A 27,477-nucleotide genomic window follows, 5' to 3' on the forward strand; every position below is an offset into this window, starting at 1 on the left:
AACGGCATGGAACTGACAGAGATGTTTTTGTTTATAAATAAATAAATAAATAACATTATGCTGATACCTTTTGCTTTTCCCAAATACAATGTAGCCTACAGGTGTAAGTGACCTTTCATCAATCCAGTTGCAATGGATGAACTGTGATGAACTGCCCTACTTGTGATTGTTTAGAGATTTTAAAGGTTTTATAACAATGCTACATCTTCTTTGGCTATTCTACAATCTATTCACCTTTTCAGCACCAGTAGGCTACTTTCTGTGCAGCCGCACACACACACTCAGGCATGCCAAACAAGCATACACAACAATTTCAAGAGTGGGGGATGGAGTAAAATATGGAGACAAATTGAAGTGTGATTTATTTTCGCGGAACGGATGTACAGGACTGAGCGGCGGTCATATTTTGTACCACTATGCGGTACATCTAGTTTAATATAGGCCTACTTTACAATGGTTTTATTAATTCAGATTTGTCTGGATGGTTAATGACACCTTTTTCTCTGGTGTGTCAAAGTCAGAGCACATATTTATCATTGATTTACAAGGTATTTAATACCCCCAATTAATGTAACATGACCACTAGGGCACTAGAGCAAGTGTTCTATGAATGGAAGTATCATATGCAAATTAGTATTCTGTGTCAGCTTGTTTTACTGGTCAAATGTTGACAACATCTAAAAACTGTTTATCAGACTTATTTGAATACTTTTATCATCCAGTAGGATTTGAAGCATACATTATTTATTCTGGTGATCAAATCTAAATTTTAGTTTAAGTAAATGTTTTGTTTGGTTATATCGGACATCCATTGGGTACCTGTCTCAGTCAACAATACTCGTGCTATTCAAAAGCTTTGGGGAAACTCGATGACACCTGCTCTATATCGCCACTAGGAGGCAGTAAAGGCTTAACTCTATGGTCGAGGTGGTGGGAGGCGAGCTGGAATGATTCCATTAGCAGGCTTTATGGCAAGTCCACTTGCTGTAAAGAGTTCAGGTGCTCAACACCTGCATGCAAACTGCAAATAGCCTCACATATCACAACCACCATTCAGCATGCATTTGATCAAAGCTCATAATTTTTGAGAGAATGATAAAAGACCCAAAAATATAGAAAAAAAGTGATAATACACTTCAAGTTTATATGTGGTAAATTACTGTTTTGTATACAGCACATTACTGGACTGGGGCTCTGAGGTTTTCCATCAGTAAAAGATAATGTTTGTATGTACTACCACTGACATTGTATGCCAACTCAGCCATGAACAAAATGAACATGGCCGGTAATAAAACACAGGCAACAAACACAAATGAGGCTGTCGTGGACACTTAGTGGTCAGTGCAATTTTCTGTGTCCTACTTTGGAGAGAAGCTCTGGAGTGAATGCTTCATCTGTCAGCCAGCTCATCAATAAATCATTCTTATTACATCTAAGAGGTGCATTCTCCTTGGAGTGTAGCATGGACTCTGAATCATGAAGACGAAGCTATGACAGTCTGCTCTGATTGAGTTCCAGTATAGAATAATGGGGAGGGGGGGCAACTGTAAGTTGTTACTAACAAATATAAATATTTAGACATGTGTAGAAGATTACTTGTCAGAATTGCCTAGGGTGTGGCTGCAGCGTTATTGCCTAGTAATCCCCCATCGTCCAAAAACAATAGTCATCTTCAAAAATACTATAATAAATAATGAATGATATTGTCACAATAAATAACGACTGATAAATCAGTATATTATCTAAGGACCTAGAATCCATTTTTACACACACACACACACACACACACACACACACACACACACACACACCTTAACAACACTGAACTAAATGACGAGAGTCATCCTTATATTTTCTGCTGGACTTCTTGGACGGGGAGGTTGGTCCTCAGCATCACGTGGCCGAAGCTAGCATCCTTGTAGATGCCAGCAAGCAGCTGGAAGGTGGAGAGAGCCTTCACTATGGATCATTGCGGCTGCAGCTCTGCCTGACCATATCGCCACCGACTCATTCTGCTCAAACAACACTCCAAACGCACAGGTAAGCAAGCTAACACGAGATCAGAAAGCGAGGCGTGGAAGCCGTGATGTAAGATGCACACACTAAGATGGGGAATGGACGCGTGTCTCGGCACTGCACAGAAGGATACAGCCATCAAGTTCCCTAGCATGGATACTGGTGCGAGGAGGCGCTCCCTCCTTTCAAGACCCTCATAGCGGAAATGTGTGTCAGAGTGGAAGGCAGGAACTAGAAACATGAGCATTGTTGTAAGGATGGTTTACAGACTCGCCAAGGTCCACTTTCGATACCTACCAGAACGCCCGAACCGCGCGTAAGGTTCGTGCATTAATGCACAGATCTGGAGATGTGTGGATAATATGCTTACAGGAAATCGGAAGCAGGTGAAGCATGCTTAGCTGCGGGGGAGTTTTTGTCTATTCATTATGAATGATGTATCAGTATCTTTACTAGATTCTGCAACACGATGCAATTACTTACAATCGTTAAAGAAGCAACGATGGACAAAAAATCTAAACGATACATGGTGCGCCTGTCTCATGTTAGGTAGAAACAAAGGACTGCCGATTTTGAATAAAACCACATTGTAGCCTTCATGCCTGTGGGGGTTGACTGTAGAGCCGTCCTAAACGGATTAATAGCTGCAAATAGAATGCATATAGTTTTGCAGGCGTGAGTTTGATAGTGCGTTGACAGCTGGCTAATTTCCTTTCGGTGCCTTGTCAAACTCAACTGTCACCTGCACACATGCAGAAGGCAAATTATTTTGGCGACGTAGGTGAGCCTAGAGGGGTATTTGGTAGGCTACATTAGGTAGCTTGCCATGTTTCATGTTTTCAGAACATCTGTATTAATGACTAGTCACTGTCTATATCTGTCACTGTCATTTCAGTAATACGAGCATGGCAGAGAAAGCTGTATGCTGATAGTCACTAGATCATATGAAAGGGAAAGGGTGTTAATGTGTGGATCATATGATCTCTCAAGATTGACAACATTCATTCACAGGGATATGACAATGTGCATCAATTGTCAATCACAGCTGACATCTTATTTGATGTGCCAACCAGACATGCTCTCTCAAGTGTCTAGTGTGTCTAGGTCCACAGCTGATGACCACTTACATTGTGTCTACTACCCACACATTGGCTAAATATAGATCCATACATCACCAGCTGGGACTTTATGATGCCTGGGCTATCTCGGTTGAAAATGACCCAGACAGATCTTTCATGTGGACTGGCCGCCAGTCCGTTATTGTAGTATGGGTTTAAACTGGGAGGAACTGTAGTATGGGTTTAAACCGGGAGGAACTGTAGTTTGGGTTTAAACTGGGAGGTTTTCTAAGCATGATAGTGGACCCACATAGCTGGTCTTTCATTCACATTTTTACTCTGTGGCTCATGCTTCTAATCCATTCAGCCTATGATGCCATGGGCTATGGAAGCATGTTCATAAATGCTTCATGTTACCAACTGTCATTTCACATCAGTTTGTCCACTTGGGCCACCTGCAGTGGTAGACCAAACCTGGAGCACTAGAAGATCCAAGAGAGCACAGCCTTTGCACTTGTCTTCAAATTCCAGGTCATGCAGCATGTGCCTTTCTGTTGCCCAGCCACATGGCCTCTTACAACAACCCAGAGGCCCTCCACACAGATCAGGCCTGCAGAGACGGATGTTTGCCCACAAATACAATCAGAAGAGATATCAGAAAAGCATATTGAAACAACAGAGAATTCGGATGTCTCCTCCCAAGCACAGGAAGTGTAGCATGCCGCAGCCTCCAGCTGTGTTGCAGTACAAAACATTTTTAGATCATACTACAGAGCAGATCGAGGTATAGGTATACAGTTAAGAACAAAATTATTCATACCCCTGGTAAATATTGATTTAATGTTGATTTTCTTTTTATCAATATGTTTGTTCTGACTGAAAATGACACTGCCACATGCCAAAAGGTTGCAAGACAATGTGGTAGAAACATGGAATCAGAAAAACTTCTTTTATGAAAAATGGTGTGTCCAAAATTATTCATACTTTTCATCTTTTTAAATAATTAATGGAAACATCTTCATTTGCCATCACAGCTCTCAAAATGGTTCTTATAATACCTACCAAGCCTCTCCACGTCTCCACAATGATTCTAGACAGCATCTTTTTAGCAGCAATCCAGGTTTTTAGACAGGAATGATGATTTGCCATCACTCTGGCCTTGTGCTCACTTTTCTGACAGATTGAGGACTGGACTCCGGCTGGGCCACTCTAAAATGTTGATATTGTTCTCTGTTAACCATTTCTTGCCTTTTTTGGCTGTATATTTTGGATCATTGTGTGGTTTAATGGTCCAAAGGAGCCTATTGGGGCAGTTCTCTCGGCAGACTGTCTGATATTTTCCCTTCAAAAATCTTAATGTAGCCCCTTGTTTTAGTTTTACCATTTACTTTGAGAAGTCCCGCGCCACACTCTTCCCGTGGGAGTGCAGCCTCTACTTGAATGAGCCTGTGCCAAAGTTTGTAATTGTACTATTAGTGAAATAGACATATTAGTTAATTCATTGGTGACATTTTAGAACCACTATGCCTTGTATTTGAAACCCTGTGATACTCTTAGTGAATTACTCTGAGTAGCTTCTGAATCCAACTGTAGATTACTGTGGAAGTACTTTGTTAAACCATTTCATCCTGCACAGTGATTTAATTCATGCTTCTCTAATCAATTGAATGGGCAAAATGGATAGTTGAGAAGTCTCTCAACTTTGTGCGTTGTGTGTCTGTTTGCTGCAGTAGTATGATGCATTTTGTCCCCTCTGGACAAACTATTTCAATCTTGTGTGCCACAATTAATATGATATACACTTCACACCTGACCTACATGTCTTTTAGGATAGTTAGGTTTGGCATTCAGCATCCGAAGGTCTGAGTCTACCTTATACCTGAGCATTTCCAGATTATGAATAGTGAGTGAAATTAATGCTGTGTGTTATGAACAGACATGTAAAGTAACTAACTAGAAATACTTAAGTACAGTACTAAAGTATGAATGGGGAGTATCTGTACTTTACTTCTGTTTTTATTTTCTTCCTACTTCATTTTTTAAATTAAATGTATAGTTTTACTCCACTACATTTTCATTAACAGCATTAAGTAGAAAGTAGACAAATAATGTACAAATGAAAACAAAAGCCACAATTTCCATTCAGCATGTTAGATATTTGCAACCCCAATATTTTATAAACTGATGTCACCAGGGGACACAGCAATGAATGCAGACATAGTGACAGAGTTAAGGTCTAGCAAATATAGCTAAGACATATCACACCAAGGCCTATGTAGGCTGTTGTAAAGAGCTGAATTAAATTAAAATTCTAACTGCTTGCTTTTCATTAATAGCATTTTTGGTGACCTGGGAGGGGAGTACTATCATACACACACACACACACACCTGCACACAAACACACGCACACACACACACCTCCATCATCACTCATCCCCACCCAGACAGAGCTGCTGCCACAGAGGTGACTTGTGGAGCAGAGACGCTGCCGTCTGCAGGTCTCCGGGTCCTGTGTGGTGGTCACACCTGTCATGAGAGCACACAGGAGCGCTCAGGGACTCCGGCAGACAGGAAACATGATGCCCGCAGGCATCGGGAACTCTTTTGTTCTGGGAGAGTGTGCACTTTGGTTTGATATGGGCTTAATTAAGTGCCAGGCAATGCTGGAGTACGATTACAGGAGCAACGATGTTATGATGTTCAGACTCCTATGCATTTACGACTGCGTCTGTATTTATTTGAGAGTGTCTGTGTAAAGTGTGTGTGTTAGCTCTTACAACATGTTGTCCCCTTAATTACTTAAGTGCTGCACACACACACAAGTGACACATTTAGAACTGTGGTCCATGGAGGAATGTGAATCACCTCAGTAATGTGCTTTCCTCTCTCAGTAAACCATTACACCCTCACGGTGTATGATATGAAATTAAACAACAGCTCAGACTTAACTGTGACAGGGAGGCATTGTTTTGAGAGGCATTGTACCTTAATAGTGCCTTCTGTTTGGCATCTATCATCCTAGGATGTTTTCATCTGATGTATACATTTCATCAATCTCATACAATTTCACACACACACACACACACACAAATACCACACATTCCATCTTCATCTACACAAGACTGCTTCAAAGCCTCACTGAGCCTGTGATAGGGAGCGGGAGAGCGTTGTGTTTGTGGTTGTGGTTGTGGTTGTGTGTGTGGTTGTGTGTGTGGTTGTGTTTGTGTTTGTGGTTGTGGTTGGGTTAAGGTGGAGGTGGGGAGGAGGGGCTACAGTGGACATCTCAGATACATTCTCCGCTGGTCAAAAACAAGGAGGAAGCTCTTGTCTATTGGAAAACAATAAGGTATGTGCCTCAAGCTCAGTAAGGGGTTAAAGTGCTCTGCATGGCTTAAAAGCTCCTGAAAGCTATAGGGAGTTGGAGACTAGATAGGCTTGTGCCGTAAGTAGCCATGGAAGTGCATGCAGGAAGCCCTGGCCATCAGGGTAACGGTGGACCAGGGGATTCCAGTGCAGGGGAATGTACGTGGCACCACTGATGCAGCCTACATTATTGGGTCTTCCTCTGCCTTGGCTGTGTGAGGCGGAGTGCTTCCCTGTCATTCAGAGCAGTAATGAGGTCCTCAGTGTGAGTGGGCAGCCTCGCAGCCTAAGTCAGAGTGGATCCTCAAGGACACTCGCGGGGTGGAGATTTGTGTTGTGTTTACAGCGTGGACGCGCATTTTATTTCACGCAAGCCTCTGCTCACCGCCTCGGTCCCTCTTTTAAGTCATTATGGGAGCGTGTCCTTGTGTTAATGTGTCTGGCCACTAGTGTAAAAGAGCCATTAGTGGTAAGAGATTGACCTATGGGGTGGAGGGCAGTGCGGTGCAGGGCGATGATTTAAGGCGAGCTCGGACGTAACCCTCATGTGCCGAGGCTACTGTGGAATATCTGTGGCCAGCTGTGACAGGTCATGACTCAAAGCTGCCATTTCTACAACTCCTACTCTTGCATCTACAGCTGCTGTGTGCTTATTCAGTGCTATGATTGGGAAGTGATGTGAGTATTCTCTGGTACTACTATTACTACTCTGGTACTATTCTGGTAGTTAATGTTACCCAGAGCTCCTCTCATTGCTGAAGGACATAAATCTGTCTGTGTGTGTGTGAGAGAGAGAGAGAGAGAGAGAGCTTGTGTATGTATGAGCCATGATGGACTATGCAGATGCTGACTCTGCTAAATATGCTGACTATGTAGCACATGCAAATCTAAGGCAGAATGATACTAAGCCCTTCTATTGATTATGTTATAGATTTTTGGCAGGAAAAACAATCAAATACAACATCAAGACTTCCTGTTATCCAATACACTGTGTGTCATTATAGACTTTTTTTACTTTTCACAAGACGCAGAGTTCTAGTTAACTGAGTTCTTTGAAGATTTATTGAGTGGAGGTGGAAGCGGATAATATCTGACAGTCCAAGGAACCAGCTGTTACTCTTTCCAATTACTCATGTCATCTCTGCTGCTGTCAGTCTGTTTCAAAGGGCACAGTCCTGTCTCAAGGCCACCAGACCTCCCCCCCATCCGCCCCACACACATTGAGGCTAACAAAGATGCCACCACTCTCTGGCTCAGGCCCCTGGAGTGGGTCCTAGGGAGGAGGGGCGATTAGTTTTGGGCCTGCCCTCTCTCCCACTGCCCTGGGCCTAATTGCAGAGCAGCCATGCCTGGCATGTGTGCATGGATGAGGGGCACCTGTTGCTTTCCCAGGCGAGCGCCAGCCAGCCCAGTCTGTTTTGGCAACGTTGGGATTATTAAGTGTTCCCAGGATGCCTTGTGTGTGTAGTGCTGCATTAATAGCAGTTTTCCACTCAGACACGGGCTAATTGCAGAGGCCATATGAATCATCTTGAAGAATAGGGGGCCTATAAATACACACAGGCAGACAATTTCCAGTGACATCATGAATGTCGCCAAGAAATGCCTATAAAGAACTGTTTTTCCCATGAAGGGCTGAACAATTCTATTTCATATGTAAATGAGTTCCAGTACCCAGAAATGTAAAGCTAAATTAAACTTCAATGTCAGTGTATTACCCATTTTTATGTGCAAATTTAAATTGCATTCATTGTTAAATAATACATTTGTTTGCAAAAGTATGTAATATACAATGTTTCCCGCAATTTGGTTTGTGGCTGTGTTGGAGGGAAGGTTTAGGAAGTTCCAATGTCCGATCTGCTGCAGTGGTTGTTTGGTTTATTCGTGGCTACAAATGAAAGGCGGATTGTTCCTGTATGATGCTGATTGCACTCTGAATGAATAACAGTCATGGAACAGAGTGATTCTGTCTCTCTTTCCCATCAGTCCCTCCCCCTGCAGAAATTGAGACGGAAAAGGCTCATAAAATGGCACGATGCGTGGCTCATCCCAGCACTGGCATTGGCACGGCGCGGGTTTCCTTGCAGCAGCAGCCCCCTGAGCTGCGGTTAACAGCGAGCCTGAGATGGAGGAGTGAGTCACCGGGCCCTTGATCAGTGCTGTTTGTGACGAGGCTGAGGCAGAAGCCGCGCTAAGCGCTCCCACTGTCACTAGCAAAGCAGCCATCACACCCCTGAATCATGCAGACTGGCCTCTGCTATTATGGCCACAGCTGCTCTCTGCTCTGTCCTGTGGTCCTCTTTTTAATGATGGCAAGTCAGTTGCAGAGTGGTGGATCCCAGAGGTGGATGAGTAACATTTTTTGTGTATGTCTCCTCGTGAGGTGGTTCAAATTGGCTTGATTTGTCCCGAGATGTGCTTGCTCATCCTGTGAGGTGTTTTTTTAATTTATTTATTATTTATTTCTGTGCGGCTGGCCTAATCTTCTCCCTGTTATAATCCTTCCTCATGTTGTATTGGATCAGAGAGAGAGAGAGAGAGAGAGATAGCAAGAGTGGCCTTTGCTTTCCCTGGAGGCTTAGAGCTGCAGATTTGTCAGGTGCTCTGTGATCTGCCGGTGCCGGATCAGATCCTGCTGGTGAACACCTGGTCAGGTAGCGCTGCTCAGCTCCAGGAGACAGGCCTCATCTGCCTCACAGCATCACAGAGGCTCCATTGTGTTCTACTGTATCCACTAGCAAGGCAGTAGGTCTTTGGGTTTTGGGTACTTTCTTTTTTTCCTTCGCAAACCTTTTTTTTTTTTGCATCTGGGAAGCTTCCACCCAATCCTTTCAAGGTCAGTGGATTTAGAGCAGGAGATAAAAAATTGAGAGTGCCTGCCAGAATGCAGCTGTCTAAAAATGGGTCCTAAGCAAATCCAGGCTGACTCAGCATGGGAGAAACTGCTCAGTTAGTCCTCATTTCTTCCCCCACTCAGGGGCCCTTTTAATACAGGGAGCATTGGCCATTCACAAGGTTTAAAACTGCAGCCTCGGCATTGGGAGTCAAATACTTCAACTGCAATGCCAAACAACCCAGGCTTCTTATCTTGGTCGTGGGTCTAGTGCAGGATTGAGGTTTGTTTTGTTGCCTTTTTAAAATGGTTGACCTCCCTTCCATTCACCACTGTTAATCTTGCTCAATCTGGGTCATGGTGCCACTATAGCAGGAGTGTATTCTCCCTCTCAGCAAAGGCTCTCAGTTAAGAGTGTGCATTACACTACAGCAAGCCAAATGAGCACGGCTGCTCACCTTACTTTTATAAAGCTTAGTACTAAGAGACTAAGAGACTTCATCGGTTTGCTGGTCTGCTTCTAGTAGAGGTCAGCAATATGGAGTGGGTAGGAATAGGCTAGGTACCGGGGTGCTCACCTGTTTATCTGCCCTCTCCGTTTGTGTGTTCCTGCAGGTTATGCCACCCCACAGGTTGACTGGAAGTCCAACAGTGAAAGAGAAGGGCTGATCCCCCTACCCCTGAGCTTCCACCGCCGCGCCCCTCACGGTCCCCATGGCCACAGGAGGCCATGCCCCCGAGACAGACGTGTTGATCAACCTGCATCAGGTAAAGACACAGCACAACAACACAACGCAACGCAACGCAACGCAACACCCCTAACCCCTCCCCCAGCCTCACTTTCAGCTCAGGCATCAGCTAGTGCATTTTCTGCCACACCATCACACTGTTCATTTAAGAAGCCAGAAAGGGGAAAATGTGTGTGTGTGTTTATTTCCCGTCATGGTTTATTGAAGGGAGAGGATGGAAGTGCATACTGCATACTGCATATTGTTTTGAAGAGGTGAACTCTGTTATTGGGGCTAAGTGATCCTCAGGAGCAGCCCGTGTGATTGTGCACTCAAAGGGTGACAGTGTTCATGTTGATAAAGTAAAATGACTTAAATATACTTAATTAGGCTCCATGGCCGTGCTGTCGCCCGGGCAACAGCCAAGTGAAGACCAGTGTCTAAGTCACATGTTCTGAGGCACAGAAGGAGAGTGAGTGATAGAGAAAAAATAGAAAATAGAGATAGAGAGAGGGGGAAAAGACAATATGAGAGAGAAAAAGAGAGTGAGTGAGAGAGAGAAGAAGGAAGCCATGCAGAGAACAGTACCATCTGCCATAGTAACTTCATAGCTCTGTTCTCTGGTTGCAGTCATATGTGTGTGGGAATACTGCAGACTACATATGTGTTTACAGATGTCATTAGAATCTGTCAGGGGTAACATGAATCAGTTTGTCTAATGGTTGGAAAACAAGATGCTATTGGCTTAACAGATTTGGCCACATTTGAAAGCATATTTTGTGTCAGGTAAGCACATTTTCATCAAACGGTGGTTGTGGTCAGTGCCATGTTTTAGATGCTGATGGATATGACAAAATCAGTTTAATAAAGGATTTGATTTAAGTGTTAAGCTCCGATTTAGTATCTGGTAGCGCGCAATTACTTTTCCTTAAAATCTCAAACTATATTTGATATTCTGAGTTATGAGCAGCACCATTCCCTGTATTGTAATGAAGAATGCAATCCAGTGTATCAATGCACGAGACAGAAAGTGAATGTCCTTTAATGGGCTGGGGGAAATTGGAGAGCAGAGGGCTCTTACTCACTGGAGTGTGCGCTTCTTGGTGGTTGTGTTAGTTAGGAACTTATGTAAGAGTGTAAGCGACACTACCACAAAGGCCTTGGTTTGTCCAATGTGGGAGATGTCCTGGCCTGTTAGGTCTGGGCGATGTCCGGCATGGGCACCATGCCCATGTCCCTCTGCTCTTGGCCCTGACCCAGGCTTAATGGAGCTGCTGATCCATGGCTATGAGATACGCTGGCACTGAGATAGCCATGAGAAGACCAGGCACTTCTGCACTGACTAGGTTTGGTGAGGTTTAGTTTGCTGAGATGAAGATCTTATTCTCTACCAAAGACACTACTGGCCATGAAAAGAAACATTGTGGAACAGCACAAAATGGGTGATTGCCCTTTGCCTCTAGCCTTCAGCCCTTATTTTAGCTTTCTGATGTGCTTTGAACTTTCTGGCATCTTTGTAAGCACTAAGAGCACCCAGACTGACCTTTATAAGAAAAACTGGAGCTCGGCTGAAACACGTAATTGTATCTCTTGACAGCATTTTCTGACCAATATATGAAAGATATTTCCTCCTTGTGTTTAAAAAGAGGATTTCAGTTGGTTAGACAGGTAGAATATATGAATGAGGAGGTTTTGATTTAATGCATCAGTCATAACCCAAGACTGAACATTTGCCAATAGGCTAATGCACCCAGTATAGCTAACCTTAGCTGAGCCATTTCTGCAATTATGCTTAATTAACTGAAGAAGCCAAAATCATGATTAAGATTTGTAATCAAAAATATTTTATCTGTAATGCAGGAATATTTGCATGCGTTGAAAATATCTTGGGAAAATCATCAAAAGTGCTGTTACTAAATATGTTTTCAAAGCTGAGGGGGAAATATAGTTAATATAGCATGACAAATAGCTAATATAGTTTGAAACGCCCAGTATGCTTTTCAAGGTCTAGTAATGAGAAAAGGCAAACATTTCTGATAGCATCACAGATAGTTTAGTAACATTAGTGAAAGACGTTCATCTAAGGAATGTGTTTGTGTTTGTGTGTGTGTTTGTGTGTGTTGCGTAGATTGTAGTTTTATACTAAATTGTGCACATCTGTTTTTTAAATACCTCCACAAGCAAAATAGTGAATTTATTTCAGGCTCTCTGTAGTTTGTTGGGGCCTGGTTGCTGCTGAATTTATTAATGATGAATGAAGCAACTAAAGTAGGCTGTTTTCCACACTGAGCGCAACAGAAAGAGTCAGCTGATGAGGGACTTGCCTTCATCCCCCATATTGATGTCACTCTTTCTTGGGAAATGAATGGGGTTTTGCCTCTCTTACAGTGGTGAGAAGTGCATGGAGGATCAGTATGCCATCAAATCACCATGTCTCTGATCTCTGATTAATGTGAGGGAATAAAGACTCTAGAAAGCTGCCTGGCCCTGAGCTGGCCACTAACTTAAACGGAACAAATTCCTCTAGCCTGTTTGTTTCTTGGGCTGGGGCTGGAGTTGAGACACTACACACATACTTTCATTCCATGCTGATCATAAAAGATGCTACTGGGCCTGTCATATTCTGAGTATAGCTATGTAGGGCTTACCCTATAGGCTTAGGCAAATAATTAATTATCTCACTATAGATCATATTATTGAGGTGAGGGGATCTCCTTAAGGTTGTGTAAACATTTTGGACAATATTAGATTTGTGAGAAGAGTTATAGTCTGAAGTCTGCTCTGGTCAGTCACCCATGTTGGTTTATTTTAGAAGGCTTTTCAGGAGGCTGCTATGTGGAACAGGTCAAGTGATTAGGCCAAAGATAAAAATGTGTTGTGATTAATTTGCTGTGGGTATTACAGAGGACAATAGATACTGTTTAAAAAGATTATTATTATTCACATTATTATTCAAATCTCTCAAATTATGCAGATCAAGCACAGACAGATGTCTTCTTATAAAAAAAAAATATGAGTTATTTCTACTTTCGAAGACTTCCTTCAAAGCCTGATTTTAAAGCTTGGTGAGAGTAAAATTCAAAACCAAGTTAAAATTGGACTATTACCAATTTACACTTCTCTGTCTATTTCCTTCACAGCTGATTACACACAGGAATGTACTTATAAAATGTCAGACTAATTAAGACTCAACAAATTGTAATGCAATTAGCCAGAGGGACAAATTTTAACTAAAATAAAAGTGTTCTGCGATCTGCTATCACACATCACACTCAGGGCCAGATGTACGTACATTTGCGAACGTAGCGTTATCAGCGTCATAGACAAACCGCAGATTGCGAACGCTGTCAGACCCAAGTTTCCATCGTATTTATCTGTTTAACATGTTTGTAGCATATCACTGTTCAACAGAATTATTTTTAAAAACAGAGAGGATATAGGAGAAGAAGGATGGTTCGTGTGTTTTCTTCCTACACCCCACGGTAAGCTATTTTGTTGCTCTGATTGGTTAGGTCTATCCAATTGAGTGCAGAGGCATTCCCCCCCTGTATCGGTTGAAACACGCCCCATAATTACGTCCCAATGGAGCAGTATCAGACTCATATTCTGACTAGAATTTGAGTATGACAACGTCAGGCTAACTTTCCCCTGGATCCTCCCATGAATCAATATGCATGACACGAATAACGCAATTAGCCATTTTCAGCTCCCGCGACAGGCAGTTTACGATTTTACATCATTGCGGCCTGTTTGTACATACCTCGCAATGATTTTACACGCACATAGCGAAACAAATACGCCTGAAGTGGGCGCAAAAGTGTTAGTACATCTGGCCCTCAGAAACAAAGGAAGTGCAGTTTGCCAAACCTATGACAGTCACATCCTTGGCTGGGTTAACTTCTGCTTTTAAGAGCCATTCCCATGGGAGACAACTGTTTCCACTTGTAAAACACATGAAGCCATTTTAATGGCCGGATCGTGATGTCCAACATACAAGTACAACATAGTTTAGGAAAAAAACAATGGCAAAAAAGCAGTGTAGGCGTACTATGGCACAAAAACATAGATGCTTAGGGAGAAGTGAATAGACGTGCACATGAGTGAAAGGTTTGGTTCAAGTTGACCAAAAGCATTGCTAGACAATCCCCTAAACTGAATGTGTCAGATGAGATTACAATGTAAGAAGATGCCAGTATTGCCATGGGTTCTGGATAAAGATCTCCAGAAGTGCTTTTACAAGTAATAAACTGTAGTGCTTCTTTTGTTCTTCTGTTTCATAATTGTAGCTTGTCAGAGATTATTTAAAATGCCGCATCCTTTCATAGCATCCTTTTATATTTTTAATCGGGGTATATGATTTTGAGCCTGTAAAAATGGGTTTTGATCATTTAAAGGAGTCATGCCATACACGTTTCACAGCAAGGTTTTTTTTCAAAATAGAAAATGCCTTGGCTTGACTCTTATGATGTTCTAGCATGCTCTGAAAACCCTATAGGAAAAAAAATGTGGCTGTGCTTTAACATTAAAAAATACAATTTAAAATAATAATTTTACATTGTTGTCAATTATCTGTTTGGGCAATTTAGTTTTTTAAAGTAACGGCTCAAGTTCAGGCACTGGTAGGCCTACTATTTTATCGGTTTAGCATTGGAATTGGATAAAACCCAAACAATATCCAACCCTGTAAAAATCCAACCCTACCCTCCACATGTGCTGCGAGTCCCAGCCGCTGTAGTTGTTTTCAGTTTGTCACTGTGCTATCTCTTATCGGCTTTGATGGCTTTCCGTAGGTCGTAACTGGATATTTTTGTATAGATCCTCTAAATGTGGTGCGTTCTCTCAGACTCAAGCAAATTTGGCTGTTAATCCATGGCTTCTGGTTGGGATAAGCACATAGTTTGCATTGGAAATTCAGTTATCCATGCACAAGATGGCATAGCCTTTATTTAGGCCTATATGTAAATGTCCAAACTTGCATAACATGAGATACATGTAGATATCCAAATACATATTAAATTTAATAACCTAAATGGAACACATTTGTAACTTATGAGCTAGGTCATGAAATGAAAAATGTACAGCTTACATCTTTGCTAAAGTGTTCAACCTTTCAGCAGACACTCTGACACTCACTGCTGTGCAGCTTGTGGGAGCAGGAAAGGTCAGCTCTATTTTTAACGGAAATTAAAGTTTTCAGAGGAAAAAACTGGTAATTTTCCCAATTTACATGGCTTTCTACTCAGGAGTATTCTGGGAACAAACTTTAGACATTTTAGTGCAGTCAGTGCTTCCAGAACCCCAACTGAACTGAACAGATGAGTGAACGTTTAGCTTAGTATTGGTTCAACGGGAGAGAGGGAACATGTCCATATAGTACTTTGCATAGTGTGAGGCTACTGGTGACTGTATCTGTAGATATCTCAGTGACAGGGAAAGGGTGCAGAAAGCATAATGATGCATATAACACAAGAGCAGCAGGGATCCGTTTGCAAGGTTATTATAAGTAATGTTTATATCCAAATATCCAAAAAAGTGTATTTGGTGTACTATTTTACTTAGATTTTCTTATATTTTACTTAGATTGTTTATAAAAACAAATCCCATTTAAGTAATGTTTATGTTGATGAATTTGAACACCAGCCTGAATGCAACTCTTTCTGCATTCTGTTGCAACTGAAAACTAATCTTTGGTCAAAGATTCAATGGTGTGGTGCAGCGTTTATTTTTCTGCTGTAGTCTAATCAGACTACAAAATGTCAATAGAAGCACACAAAAAAAATATTGTGTCCATATTTATGGTGACATAAATTTCCCGCTGACTGAGCATTTAATTCCAGTGGCACAATTTCCTTTCAAGGGGTTTAACTTTTGTTAATTTGGAGAATATTCCAGATGAATTGCCATAGCCCATATACCATAGGATTGCTCCTGCTTACTTGCTAACACAGCGATATGTAGGCATAATGCACTGCACCATTCTTCCGAAGGGTAGATCAATCAGACTTGGGCAATGAGTGTTTGAGAGTGGTGTATTCAAATATCCCCTGATAGAGTAGTATGTTACTACACCTACTCAAGATGTATTTGTTTACTTGAAATTGCAGATTATCATATCACCATGATATTTTGTCATGCTATGCTAGATATTTTGCCATTAAAGAAGCACTATGCAGGTCTGGTTATTCCTTCGCTGTTTGTTGCATTTTCACTACACAGCTCCCCCTGCAGCTTCGGTAGCAAGTGACTGCTACGCTAAACCCCAACTAGCTAGCGAGCTAGCCATCAATAAACCAAGCTAAACACATACAGGGCTCACAATAAAACAGTCGAGCCAGGGGCGGACCTGCCATTAGGCATGGTCAGGCAATTGCCTTGGGCCTCGGCCACCAGGGGGCCTCGTCATCCCCGTATCGTATTTCGTTTTTTTTTTTTATAAATGATCACCGCATCCAAACAATATATTCTAATCCATAATAAAGATTGAAATATATTTTGCCTCATGATTGCTCATAAACTCATCATAAAATCAAATGATCTAACGCCCTCCTCCGCCCGCGTACTAGCTCCCAGTTAGCATTAATAATCGTTTACTACTTTAACGACGATCAAAAAATCTAGTGGAAACTAGATGGCAGAAGTATGTAGGCCAATCGGCCCACCAGCTTTTTCTACTTTGCCACCTACAGAGTTTGACAGGTACGATATTTCGAAACGCCATGTTATTTCCCATAGACATTTGAAGACCGGAAGTTGGGTGGACACGGATTTTTTGGAGGCGGGACTTATTCCGGAGAGGTCTATAGCAGCAACTAGCTAGTCTGAAGAGGTCTCGGTGAGGTGTGGAGTTGAGCGATTGACAGCAGCCATGAAACGTTTCCAGAGTGGAAGTGATAAAAGAAAAAGAAAAAGGTAGGAGGAAGAATTTAGAAAGAAATTGCCTAAATTAACCAACTTGATCCAGTCGAAGAATTCTTCCACGGAAGAAAGTAATTTGGATAGTGATGCAACAACATCGGCAACATCTGCTGAGCTTGGTGGTGTAGCTAATGCTAGCTGCAGCAGCAGTGCCACCGATGCACCACCACCGGCAACTCAAACTTGCACTACATATTCTTCTACTGATGATGATTATGATGTTGATCTAAGTGAAACAGTCGTGAGGGACAAGATCACTGTCACTGCCGAAGTCCACACTGCTGCTGGTGGTGCTGCTACGGACACCATTTCAGTAGCAGAAGCTTTGGGTGCAAAAGAAACCAGTAACGTGAGTAGCCCTAACACAGACATCCCAAGTCTCCCAGAAGTTCCGGGAGTCTCCCGAATATTGATATCGGCACCCTGACGCCCGCAAATTAGATAAAATCTCCCGGAATCTAGAGTGAGCGCAAGAGCGCGCATGAGAGACCGCGTGTGCATCTGAGTGTAGCGCGCACACGACGGGAGAGAGAGAGGGGTGGTGCGTGTTAGTAGAGCGGCTACAAGGCCAATTTGGCAAGAATCGTGCAAATTATGATACAAGCATGAAACTTGGTAGGTATGTGCTTATGACCAATACAATCAAATCTACCTGATTGGCCACTTGAAATGGCGGCCATTTTCCAAGATGGCCGCCAAAAAAGACCCCAGAAATTTATTTATTGCATAGAATTGACCTAGCAAATTATGATACAAGCACGAAACTCAACATGTATGTGCTCAAGAGCAATACAATGAAATCTACCTGATTGGCCACTTGAAATGGTGGCCATTTTCCAAGATGGCTGCCAAAAAAGACCCTAGAAATTGATTTATTGCACAGAATTGTCAAAGCAAATTATGATGGACGCATGAAATTTGGCATGGATGTGATCAAGACCAATACAATCAAATCCACTTGATTTGCTACTTGAAATGCTGGCCATTTTCCAAGATGGTGTCCAAAAAGACCCGAGAAATTTGCAAATTTCAAATGTGCAAATTGCAAATGTGGTGTAAATAATTGTTCACTCTCCTTAAAGGAATTATCCGGAGTAAAATGCACTTCAGATCAATTTACGGATGATTGGGAGTACATACGTTGAGTTGACATCCAAATCATGTCATTAGGATGTGTTTTGAGAAAGTTCGATGTTACTGTTTTTAGTCAAAACTTGTTAGCCTGGAAGTGACGCGGGCATGTCATTTCGCCGCTACAAACCGCTATTTTTATACCTCTTCTACAGTTCCAAACAACATTACACTTACGTGGTAGTGAGTAGAGGGTCCCTAAAGCCAAACCGAAGTATCCCGAGGTCTTTATGTGGTCGGATAGAGAGTCCAGAATGAATTTCATCAAGCCAGTACCTTTCCGGAAATGTTGCCATCTTTGCTGCCATCTTCAGGGGAAAGTCCGTAGGAGTCGATTGCTGAGTGTGGAGTAACACGCTCTGGAAATTCACAATTTCGTCGCCGTTTTTAAAAAAAAAAAAAAGCATAGTCCAATCCATATAACTTCATTTCAATTTCGAAAAAAATACTGGACTATGTTTTAAAAAAAAAAAAAACGTCGACGAAATTGTGAATTTCCAGAGCGTGTTACTCCACACTCAGCAATCGACTCCTACGGACTTTCCCCTGAAGATGATTTTTGCTTGATTGAATTTCCAATGACTTCATCAGAAGGAAACAGAAATGTAGTGAATGTTAACATTGATTTGGGCCACATCTGCAAATTAATTGCAATTAATGAAGTTCTAGTGTCTTATTTGGTGGCCATCTTTAAAAATGGCTGCCATATTACATTTTCAAGTTGCAAATGAGGTGGATTTGATTATATTGCTCTTTAGCACAAACACACAAAATTACATACTTGTATCATCATTTTCTTGCTCACTTCTGGGCTAAAATTAGTCTTTTGGTGGCCATATTGTAAAATGGCTTCCATTTCAAGTGGCGAGTCAGGTAGATTTGATTGTTTTGTTTTTCATGCCAAAATTCATGCTTGTATAATAACTTGCTTGATCAATTCTGTCCAACAAATCCATTTCTATGGCATTTTTTGCCGGCCATCTTGGAAAATGGCCGTCATTTACAATTTAATACGAGTAGTTGATAAAAATGTCTACGGTCACACAACATGAAACGTGGCAATTTTCCAAGCGAATAAACAGGAGAACTACAATGTGTGGCGCAATAGCACTGGGAGTACTTTGACCTAGTGTAGTAATATTAATTAACACCTAATTGTAGATCCTATCCACCACATTAGAATCCATGCTTGATCGACCTCTCAGCCTCCCCCTCCCTCTGAGCGAGAGAGATGCACACACACTAGAGATGCGCTGATGGGCTATTATTTCAACCATAACTGCATAGCAAAACTTATCATCCATCAGCACCAACGTTTTTTGACCAATTTTCAAAACCGCATCCGCCCACCATCCGCTGGTTGTTTTAATGTAGGCTATATGGGTGATGCAGCGCTGCTGACGTGAGGCTAGAAAGCCCTTGCCTGTTCTAGAAAGACTGATCCAATGCAGCAAATATATTAAAAGGCTAAAGTCGTACATTGTTGTAGCCTATCCCCAGAATATCAGCATCAAACTCAGTCTCTGTCTCAAAACAGTCTCCAAATAAAACACACACCGACCTGTTGCCTATTCTGCCAGCTTGTGACAATATATTGTCCAAAATGCTTGATTGCATTGCATTCTCCACATATTTAGCTAAATTTTCATGTACCACATCGGCATTTTTGTTCAGTGAATCTTTTGTAAATTGCTTTACAATTACTGTTGGGCCTATAGGCCTATTGCATGGCTTGCCGCAGCTTCGGTCACGTCCTTTTACAATTTTATCATTGTAATAAAAAACGCAATTTGCCACATAGGGCTAATTTCAACATGCTCCTGGCCTACTAATTAATGCCTTTGTACTTTATTTTTTGCAAAAAGAAAGAAATCCTTGATAAAATAACAAGTCATTCACATAGGCTACTTTACGCACTGTCATGTCAGGGTGACACAAGCCTGTTCTGAAGACTCCCATTCATTTGGACTGCACGGGAAGAGAGCGCGTCTTTTTCAGACAGACAGCGCAATTTATTTTATACCAGCAGGCCGATTGGCCAAACGACGCCTCGATATTAAAAGAAACTCCGACTCCATTCATCCTGAAAGTCCACCGCACAACAGTGCAACGTGCATGTTCACATTTTTAGTAACAACCGCCAAACTTGCTTGCTTGCCTTAGCCTACACATCTAAGTTTTCCGACTATTTTTCTTACCTTCTTTTCCCACTGTGGATGTTATTGAGTTTGTAGAAGTTTTAGCTCTTACGTTCTGAACATCTTGCACTGCCATCGCCCGATGTCATTTCTGAGTCATATCACTCTCTGTCTCTCTTTTCAATGCCTAGGCTATTCCCTGAATGGTAGGCTACAATTACTATGTGTTTTATATATAGGTTAATATCGAAACAAAATAACCAGGCAGTCTCATCTAGGATATAACACAGGTTGAAGTCAATGTCAAGTTGGTTCTATTTGGGGAGGTGAATGTATGAACATAGTGAGCAAGAGGCAAGCCGAAGGCTGCTGACAAGGGCCCAACGCTATTGTAAAGCAATTTACAAAAGATTCACTGAACAAAAATGCTGATGTGGTACATGAAAATTTAGCTAAAAATGTGGAGAATGCAATGCAATCAAGCATTTTGGATGATATATTGTCACAAGCTGGCAGAATAGGCAACAGGCCGATGTGCGTTTTATTTGGAGACTGTTTTGAGACAGAGACTGAGTTTGCTGCTGATATTCTGGGGATAGGCTACAACATAGCCAATGAACGACTTTAGCCTTTTAATATACTGTATTTGCTGCATTGGATCAGTCTTTCTAGAACAGGCAAGGGCTTTCTAGCCTCACGTCAGCAGCGCTGCATCATCCATATAGCCTAGGCTACATTAGAACAACTAGCGGATGGTGGGCGGGGTGCGGTTTTGAAAATTGGTTGGTGCTGATGGATGATAAGTTTTGCTATGCAGTTATGGTTGAAATAATAGCCCATCAGCTCATCTCTAGTGTGTGTGCTTCTCTCTCGCTCAGAAGGGAGGGGGAGGCTGAGGGGTCGATCAAGCATGGATTCTAAACTCTGTGGATAGGATCTACAATTAGGTGTTAATTAATATTACTACGCTAGGTCGAAGTACTCCCAGTGCTATTGCCCCACACATTGTAGTTCTCCTGTTTATTCGCTTGGAAAATCGCCACGTTTCATGTTGTGTGACCGTAGACATTTTTATTAACTACTCGTGCAACTGTATTTAAGTCGGGAAAACGTGGATGTTTTTGATTACTTCTACGTCTGAGCCCGCTAGCATAGCAACATGCTAACACAGACACCAGAGCGTTTGAGTGCACGTACCGACACGGGAGAGGTATGACTCAACTTGTGAAAGTTAAGGTAAGAACATATATTACTACTGACATTGGGTGGCGTGTTCCTTTAAGCACATACCTGCCAAATTTCATGGCTGTATCATAATTTCCTTTGTCAAATCTGTACAACAAATCCATTTTTAGAGTTTTTCATGGTGGCCATTTTGGAAAATGGCCGCCATTAAAAATGGCAAATCAGGCAGATTTTATTGTATTGATCTTGAGCACATACATGCCTAATTTCATGCTTGTATCATAATATCTTTGGTCAATTCTGAGCAATAAATCAATTTCTGGGGTCTTTTTTGGCAGCCATCTTGGAAAATGGCCGCCATTTCAAGTGGCCAATCAGGTAGATTTGATTGTATTGACCTTGAGCACATACCTGCCGAATTCCACGCTTGTATCATAATTTGCACGATTTTTCCTGTAGCCACTCTACTATGAGTGTCTGAGCGCACCCAAGACAGAGAGCATCCTGATTGGCCTGTTTCGCTAAATCAACTAATCAGTTTTCAGTGTAGGCGGGCTTTTATCTCTTTTCTCCCGAACTTAATGAATCAGTTCAGTGTATAGAAACAGGAGCGTCATGGCAGAGTCAGTGCCTCAAAAAAAGGAAAATGTAAGACCCATTTCAAAGTGTAGGCTACCCTTGTCTCATAAGAGTAAAACATAATGATAAGCCTAGTCTTGCACACTGCACTGTTTGTAACAGTGACTTTAGCATTGCCCATGGTGGGTTAAATGATTGCAAAAAACATGTTGAGGTGAGTTTAACAAGTGTCAATTCATGTGCATATTATTCAGGCCTATAGCCTACTAGATGGGTAGTTGCCAAGGCTACATGAAAAGACCAAACTATCTACATATTTTATTTTCACAATTTCTATCTATAGGCCTTCCTTTATATGTTGTACTGACTAGACATTATTGAACATATTAATCTGTATTTAAGTTTTTTTTTTTTGGGGGGGGGGGGGGGGCGGATTCGTGATACCTCCCTGAAATGACTTTTGGCAGGTTGGGATGTCTGCTAACACGATACCTAGCACTACAGTTATCAGTGACGACCCTGCGTTATGGCCAGACACCGTAAGAGATGCAGAGCGAGTTGAAATCGTTAAAAAAAAGGCCCTGTGCAAATTACAGTTTTTTCTGATTGCTTAAGCACATTTTTTGTAACTATGGCTTTTTTTGCAAAACTCTACACACAAATGGCAAAACCTCTCACCCAATCAGCAAAACATTGTAGTTCTCTTGCAAAAGCTAACACACCTTGCTTAACTCTTCACACCTTCGTAAAAATTGTGTTTTCGTATCTAACAGTAAACACAAGCCATCACAATAGTAAGCACACAATGTGCCAACAACACACTGATGGTATGAATAAAAAACACATCTGGCTTTTGCTTTCTCTGTGCACAAGGTAGACTATGTCAGTTTGAGGTCATACTTTTGTCATAATTCTGTACACATACAGGGATCCAAACTTCAAGTATTAGTGTTTATTTACACACATCAAAACAAACACAAGTGTGTTTTTCCAAGTCAAAACACAAAATAGCATTTCACTGAGATAAAACAAATCAGTCTACATCGAGTCGTCTCTCAAAATTCTGTCTACATCACATGCAATGTCCTAGTCCAAGGCACTGGGAAAAATATATTCTGGAATGACGTATCCAGGCCTGACATGACAATATCCCCACATGTAGACTGTTTTTTGTCTGTAAAAGGGCTATTTCTTTCTCTTCTCACTCTTCCTGCTCACTCCATTGTACCCATTGTACATTACATGTGGCTTATTTATAGTGCTTAGTCTGATTGCAAAGTGAACTAATTATCTAAAACAGTTTTCACATGAGAAAGTGAGCCAGAGAGTTGGCAAAATAGTGTAAATAATAGCCATTGTGCCTACAGTTGTGCAAAGTGTGTGTTACAAAATTGCAAACTGAGTGCAAAGCAGTGTTTGTGCTTTTAGTTTTGCGAACTCAGTGAGTGGTTTTGCCATTTGTGTGTAGAGTTTTGCAAAAAAAGCCATAGTTACAAAAAATGTGTTTAAGCATTCAGAAAAAACTGTAAGAACTTTGAATTCCCCAAAAATGCAGATAAACCACCCAGAAGATTTACGGTTGAACATTATTACATGACCATAAAAAATGGAGAAAAAATAAACAGAAAATGTTTCTCTCTTCTACACATACACAGCTTCACTCTCTCTCTCACCCACCCACACAGACAGACTCTCATACATACATAGAGTATATTCACACACACAGACCCCAAACCCCTACACTCTCTCTCACACACACACACACACACAGACACACACACCATTCATAATTGTAATACTTTCAAAGGTTTTTACTACCTTTTTTTGATTGTCATCTATGGCAATACAGTAAATATTTGTTGTATTTGAGTATGCCTCAGCGTCCCATTATTACAGAAAAAAGTGTATTTTAGTTTTAGGGTTGGGGGGGGGGGGGGGGGGTGGCTCAGAGTCCTTTGCCTTGGGCCTCAAAGTGTCCAGGTCCGCCCCTGGGTCGAGCAAACACATTGTTCAAGAGACTATCAAACCACATTACAAAGACGAAGTTCACCTAAGGGTAGGCTAGCCTACTTACAATTTCAACAGCAACAAAGCCAAGTTGACATCCGTTTTGTAGTCTTCTTCGAAACTACAATCTGACTACATTTTCAAGGCGCGATTGGATACTTCCGCTGAGTCACATCCGGATTTACCCGGACTGGGTCCAGAAAGTTGCATATTCGGTTTTTCCGCGGAGAAGCGATAGGGGGTAGTGGTGTGCGATACTGTAAAATTTGGTTTCGATCCGATACCAATTAAATATAGGGCCAGTATTGCCGATACCGGTACCAATACTGATATTTGTAACTAAAAGCCGTTTATATACTTTTATGTAGGGGAGAACAGTGTGTCATGATTTATGACGTGAATAAAACATCGAAATGCTTAATTTGAATACATTTTGATGCACTAATGATTTTATGATTTCCACTGTTAATAATTTACAAATATTTCAGCAACAAAACATTGCAAAGCGGGCATGAAATTATGTGAAAGGAATGGTGTTTGCATGACTGTAGGCTAGCCCTTGGTGAAACAGGAACAATGCATTTTGAACAAATTGAGAGATATTGGAAGTGAACAGAAATTAAAGTATTGATCCCATCACGCTGGTATCGATCCGATACCAATACCAATGTTGGTATCGATATTATCGATATTTGGATTGATATGCCCACCCCTAATAGGGGGAGACGAAGCACCCACCAAACGACCCAGAAAGTGTTGTAGAACCATCAGAATGAATCTTAACCTGCATAATTAAGGTATTTTTTGCTAAAATTGTCGCATAATGCTTCTTTAACTATTGTAAGCACTACTTCTCCTAAAAGTTTATCTTTGAGTCTTGCTGTTTTAACTCGAGACAGCAGTTGCTTCTGTGGTCCATGGGTGACGCTGGATGGCTATGATGGCTGTGCTAGTACACGAGTTAAGGCCTCTTTTGGGCTCTTTTAAGAGCATTAAGTCTGAGTTTGTGGAAGATCCATATTATATTATAGAATGCTACTTGCTACTGTATGTGTGTCATATAGCATGCATGTCATGCATGAAAGCAAAAATAATCTGGGTTTGTTTTTATTTTATTTTATTGTACAAATTCACATTGAGAAATCTACACATTAGCTATACCCTAGGGTGTGTCAAGCTGTTACTGAGAGTAAAACCGTTTATAATAGTTAATTTATCCGTTTATTATCCAGCAACCTTCTCCTCAATGTTTAAAGACTAATAAGAACACATGTATTTAATTACCAACGTGATTTTGTGTAAATATTTTGTCAGATAATTCACTCTTGGTTTGAAAAGGGCCTTTATGCTCAGCCTCTAATCTCTGAGAGCTGGAGTCATTCTCAATATTGCACCTGCTCAGGAGTTACCATTGGTTACCAGCAGATTACAATTTCCCTGCTATGCACAGCGACCATCTATTCCCATATCCTCCGTTACCATAGCTCCATTGTCTTGCCAAGTGTGGGGGACAGATCCCTTATTTGTATTTAATTATGCTTTTTACTGTGTGCCGTCAGACCAGAGGTACAGAGATGAAATATTGCAGCGGAACGATGAGTCATCTGTGAGCCCTGTGGAAAATGTCCTTCCCTCTGAATCTCATCTCTCCATCTCTCCCTCCCTCTCTCCATTTTCCCAATGCAGGGTCAGCTGAGTATGCAAAAAGGGGGCTGTATAGGAGAGTGGAGGGGAAAAATGGTCAAGGAATCGTTCTCTCGAGGGTTTAATGGCATTATTATTATAATTGGTGCTTATCACGCTAATTGGCCCTCTGATAAGTCCCATTCCCATGGTGTTTGTCATATTAGTCTGGTGATTTTTTTGCCCCTGGATGGCAAATGTAGTTTAGTGCCTCTGGACAGCCGTTCCCCTCCCGTCATTCCGGTCTGCACGCTCCATTCCAGAGGTTTTACGTAAACAGCAAGCTGTGGAGCCATGACCCCCCCCCACTCCAGCTGGGACTGGGGGTTGGCATGGCAACATCATCCTTATTGCCGGTCACCAGCTGGGGCCTTGCGTCAGCCGCGGCTAACGAGAGCAGATCAGCGGCTCGGGGCCCGGCGAGTGGCCTGCTCGGCCCTCAACATGACTGACTGTCTGTCTCCGCTGGGCCGCACGGCACCGGCGTCTGCTCTGCCTCACTGCTCTACACTCGACCTGACTAAGCTGCTGTGACATGGCAGCCCCCTCCCGCCGGCTCGCTGCCGCACTCTCCTGAGCCACGGTCCCCCCTGTGGCAGGAGATCAGTGCCAGCTGAGTGAGGGCTCAGGCAGGGCATGCCTCGTCCTGGTCCCCCTCCCCACTGCTCAGGGCTTCAGTGACACTTTTATTTTGGAGAGAACCGTGACACCCATCCTTGCCAGTGATGAAGAGAAGGGAACTGACTGCCCTATTCTCAGTGTTGATACAAAGCCTTCAGGTGGCTGCCTGTTGTAGCGAAGCACATGCACATCAAAAGCTCCTGAACCAGGGACCTCTGCTCTGTAAGGCCCTGAACCAGTGGCCTCTGCTCTGTAAGGCCTTGAACCAGTGGCCTCTGCTCTGTAAGGCCCTGAACCAGTGGCCTCTACTCTGTAAGCTCCTGAACCAGTGGCCTCTGCTCTGTAAGCGACTCCCCTCTCGTGCCACTGCACAGCCTCCCTGGCGGCGCAGCCCTGTTTTGGCGCCCACTCTGAGGCACGACCTGAATAGAGCAGAATGAATTGGATTGAGTGAAAGCTTGAAAACGGCTCTTTCTCCTCCTGTGTGTGTGGCACGCCGGGGATGCCTCTCACCTGAAATACAGACCTGGGATCAGGTGCACGAGATCGGAGCTCAGAGGCAGTAGGTGAGTGGGTGGGATTGTGAGTTGTCTAGTAGCTCCTTTTTGCCCAGCTGGGATATCCTCAGCTTCTATCTGCCGTTTACCCAGGGCGTTTATGAAAGGCCGGCAAACACGCATCTGTTGGCACACACTGATTTCCCATTTGCAGCACCACTGTTTGCCTCGCTACCGCGCTGAATAGAGATGCAATCCATAACCTTTACAGGGGAAACAAGCTGCGCTACATTTGTGTGGGCTATTAACATTTGCACAATGTGTTGCCTTAAACAGGAGCTGGACAAATGCTGTGTTCGGCCCCTTGGCCTCTTTGTCATTCAGTGAGGTGTGGTTTTAGTGCCCGTGCTGCAATCAATAATGATAAAAGCGATAGAGCTGCATGAGAAAAAGAGCCCTGTCCCATTGCAATTGTGCAGTGATAATTTAGAGAGACAATTGAAAGTAAAAGAGCCAGAATGCAAGCGAAAATGTGTGTGTGCGTGCGCGTGCATGCGTGTGTGTGTGTGTGTGTGGGTGTGTGTGTACACGTGTGTGTACGTGTGTGTGAGTGAGTGAGAGAGAGAGAGAGTATGGCATGAAGAGAGGGAGAGAAAGAAAGGGGGAGCAAGAGAGAGGAAGAGATGCTATTACAGCTGCATACACTCATTTCTCCTGAGAGCA

General features: G+C 42.4%; 1 protein-coding gene across 1 annotated transcript in view; it reads left to right on the plus strand.

Moving 5' to 3' along the window:
• Positions 1-1,971: 1,971 nt before the first annotated feature.
• Positions 1,972-27,477, plus strand: part of slc4a3 (solute carrier family 4 member 3) — a 53,049-nt gene continuing 27,543 nt past the window's right edge. Inside the window, exons 1-2 of the mRNA XM_076263729.1 lie at positions 1,972-2,040; positions 9,886-10,038. Of these exons, the coding sequence (XP_076119844.1) occupies positions 9,985-10,038 (54 nt within the window). The 5' untranslated portion in view covers positions 1,972-2,040; positions 9,886-9,984. The remainder of the gene's footprint in view (positions 2,041-9,885; positions 10,039-27,477) is intronic.

The sequence above is a fragment of the Alosa pseudoharengus genome, unplaced genomic scaffold, assembly GCF_046254945.1.
Source record: "Alosa pseudoharengus isolate Yale_2024_CS ecotype anadromous, Long Island Sound unplaced genomic scaffold, YU_APseudo_1.1 YU_APseudo_1.1_scf_3, whole genome shotgun sequence".
NCBI classification, from domain to species: domain Eukaryota; kingdom Metazoa; phylum Chordata; class Actinopteri; order Clupeiformes; family Clupeidae; genus Alosa; species Alosa pseudoharengus.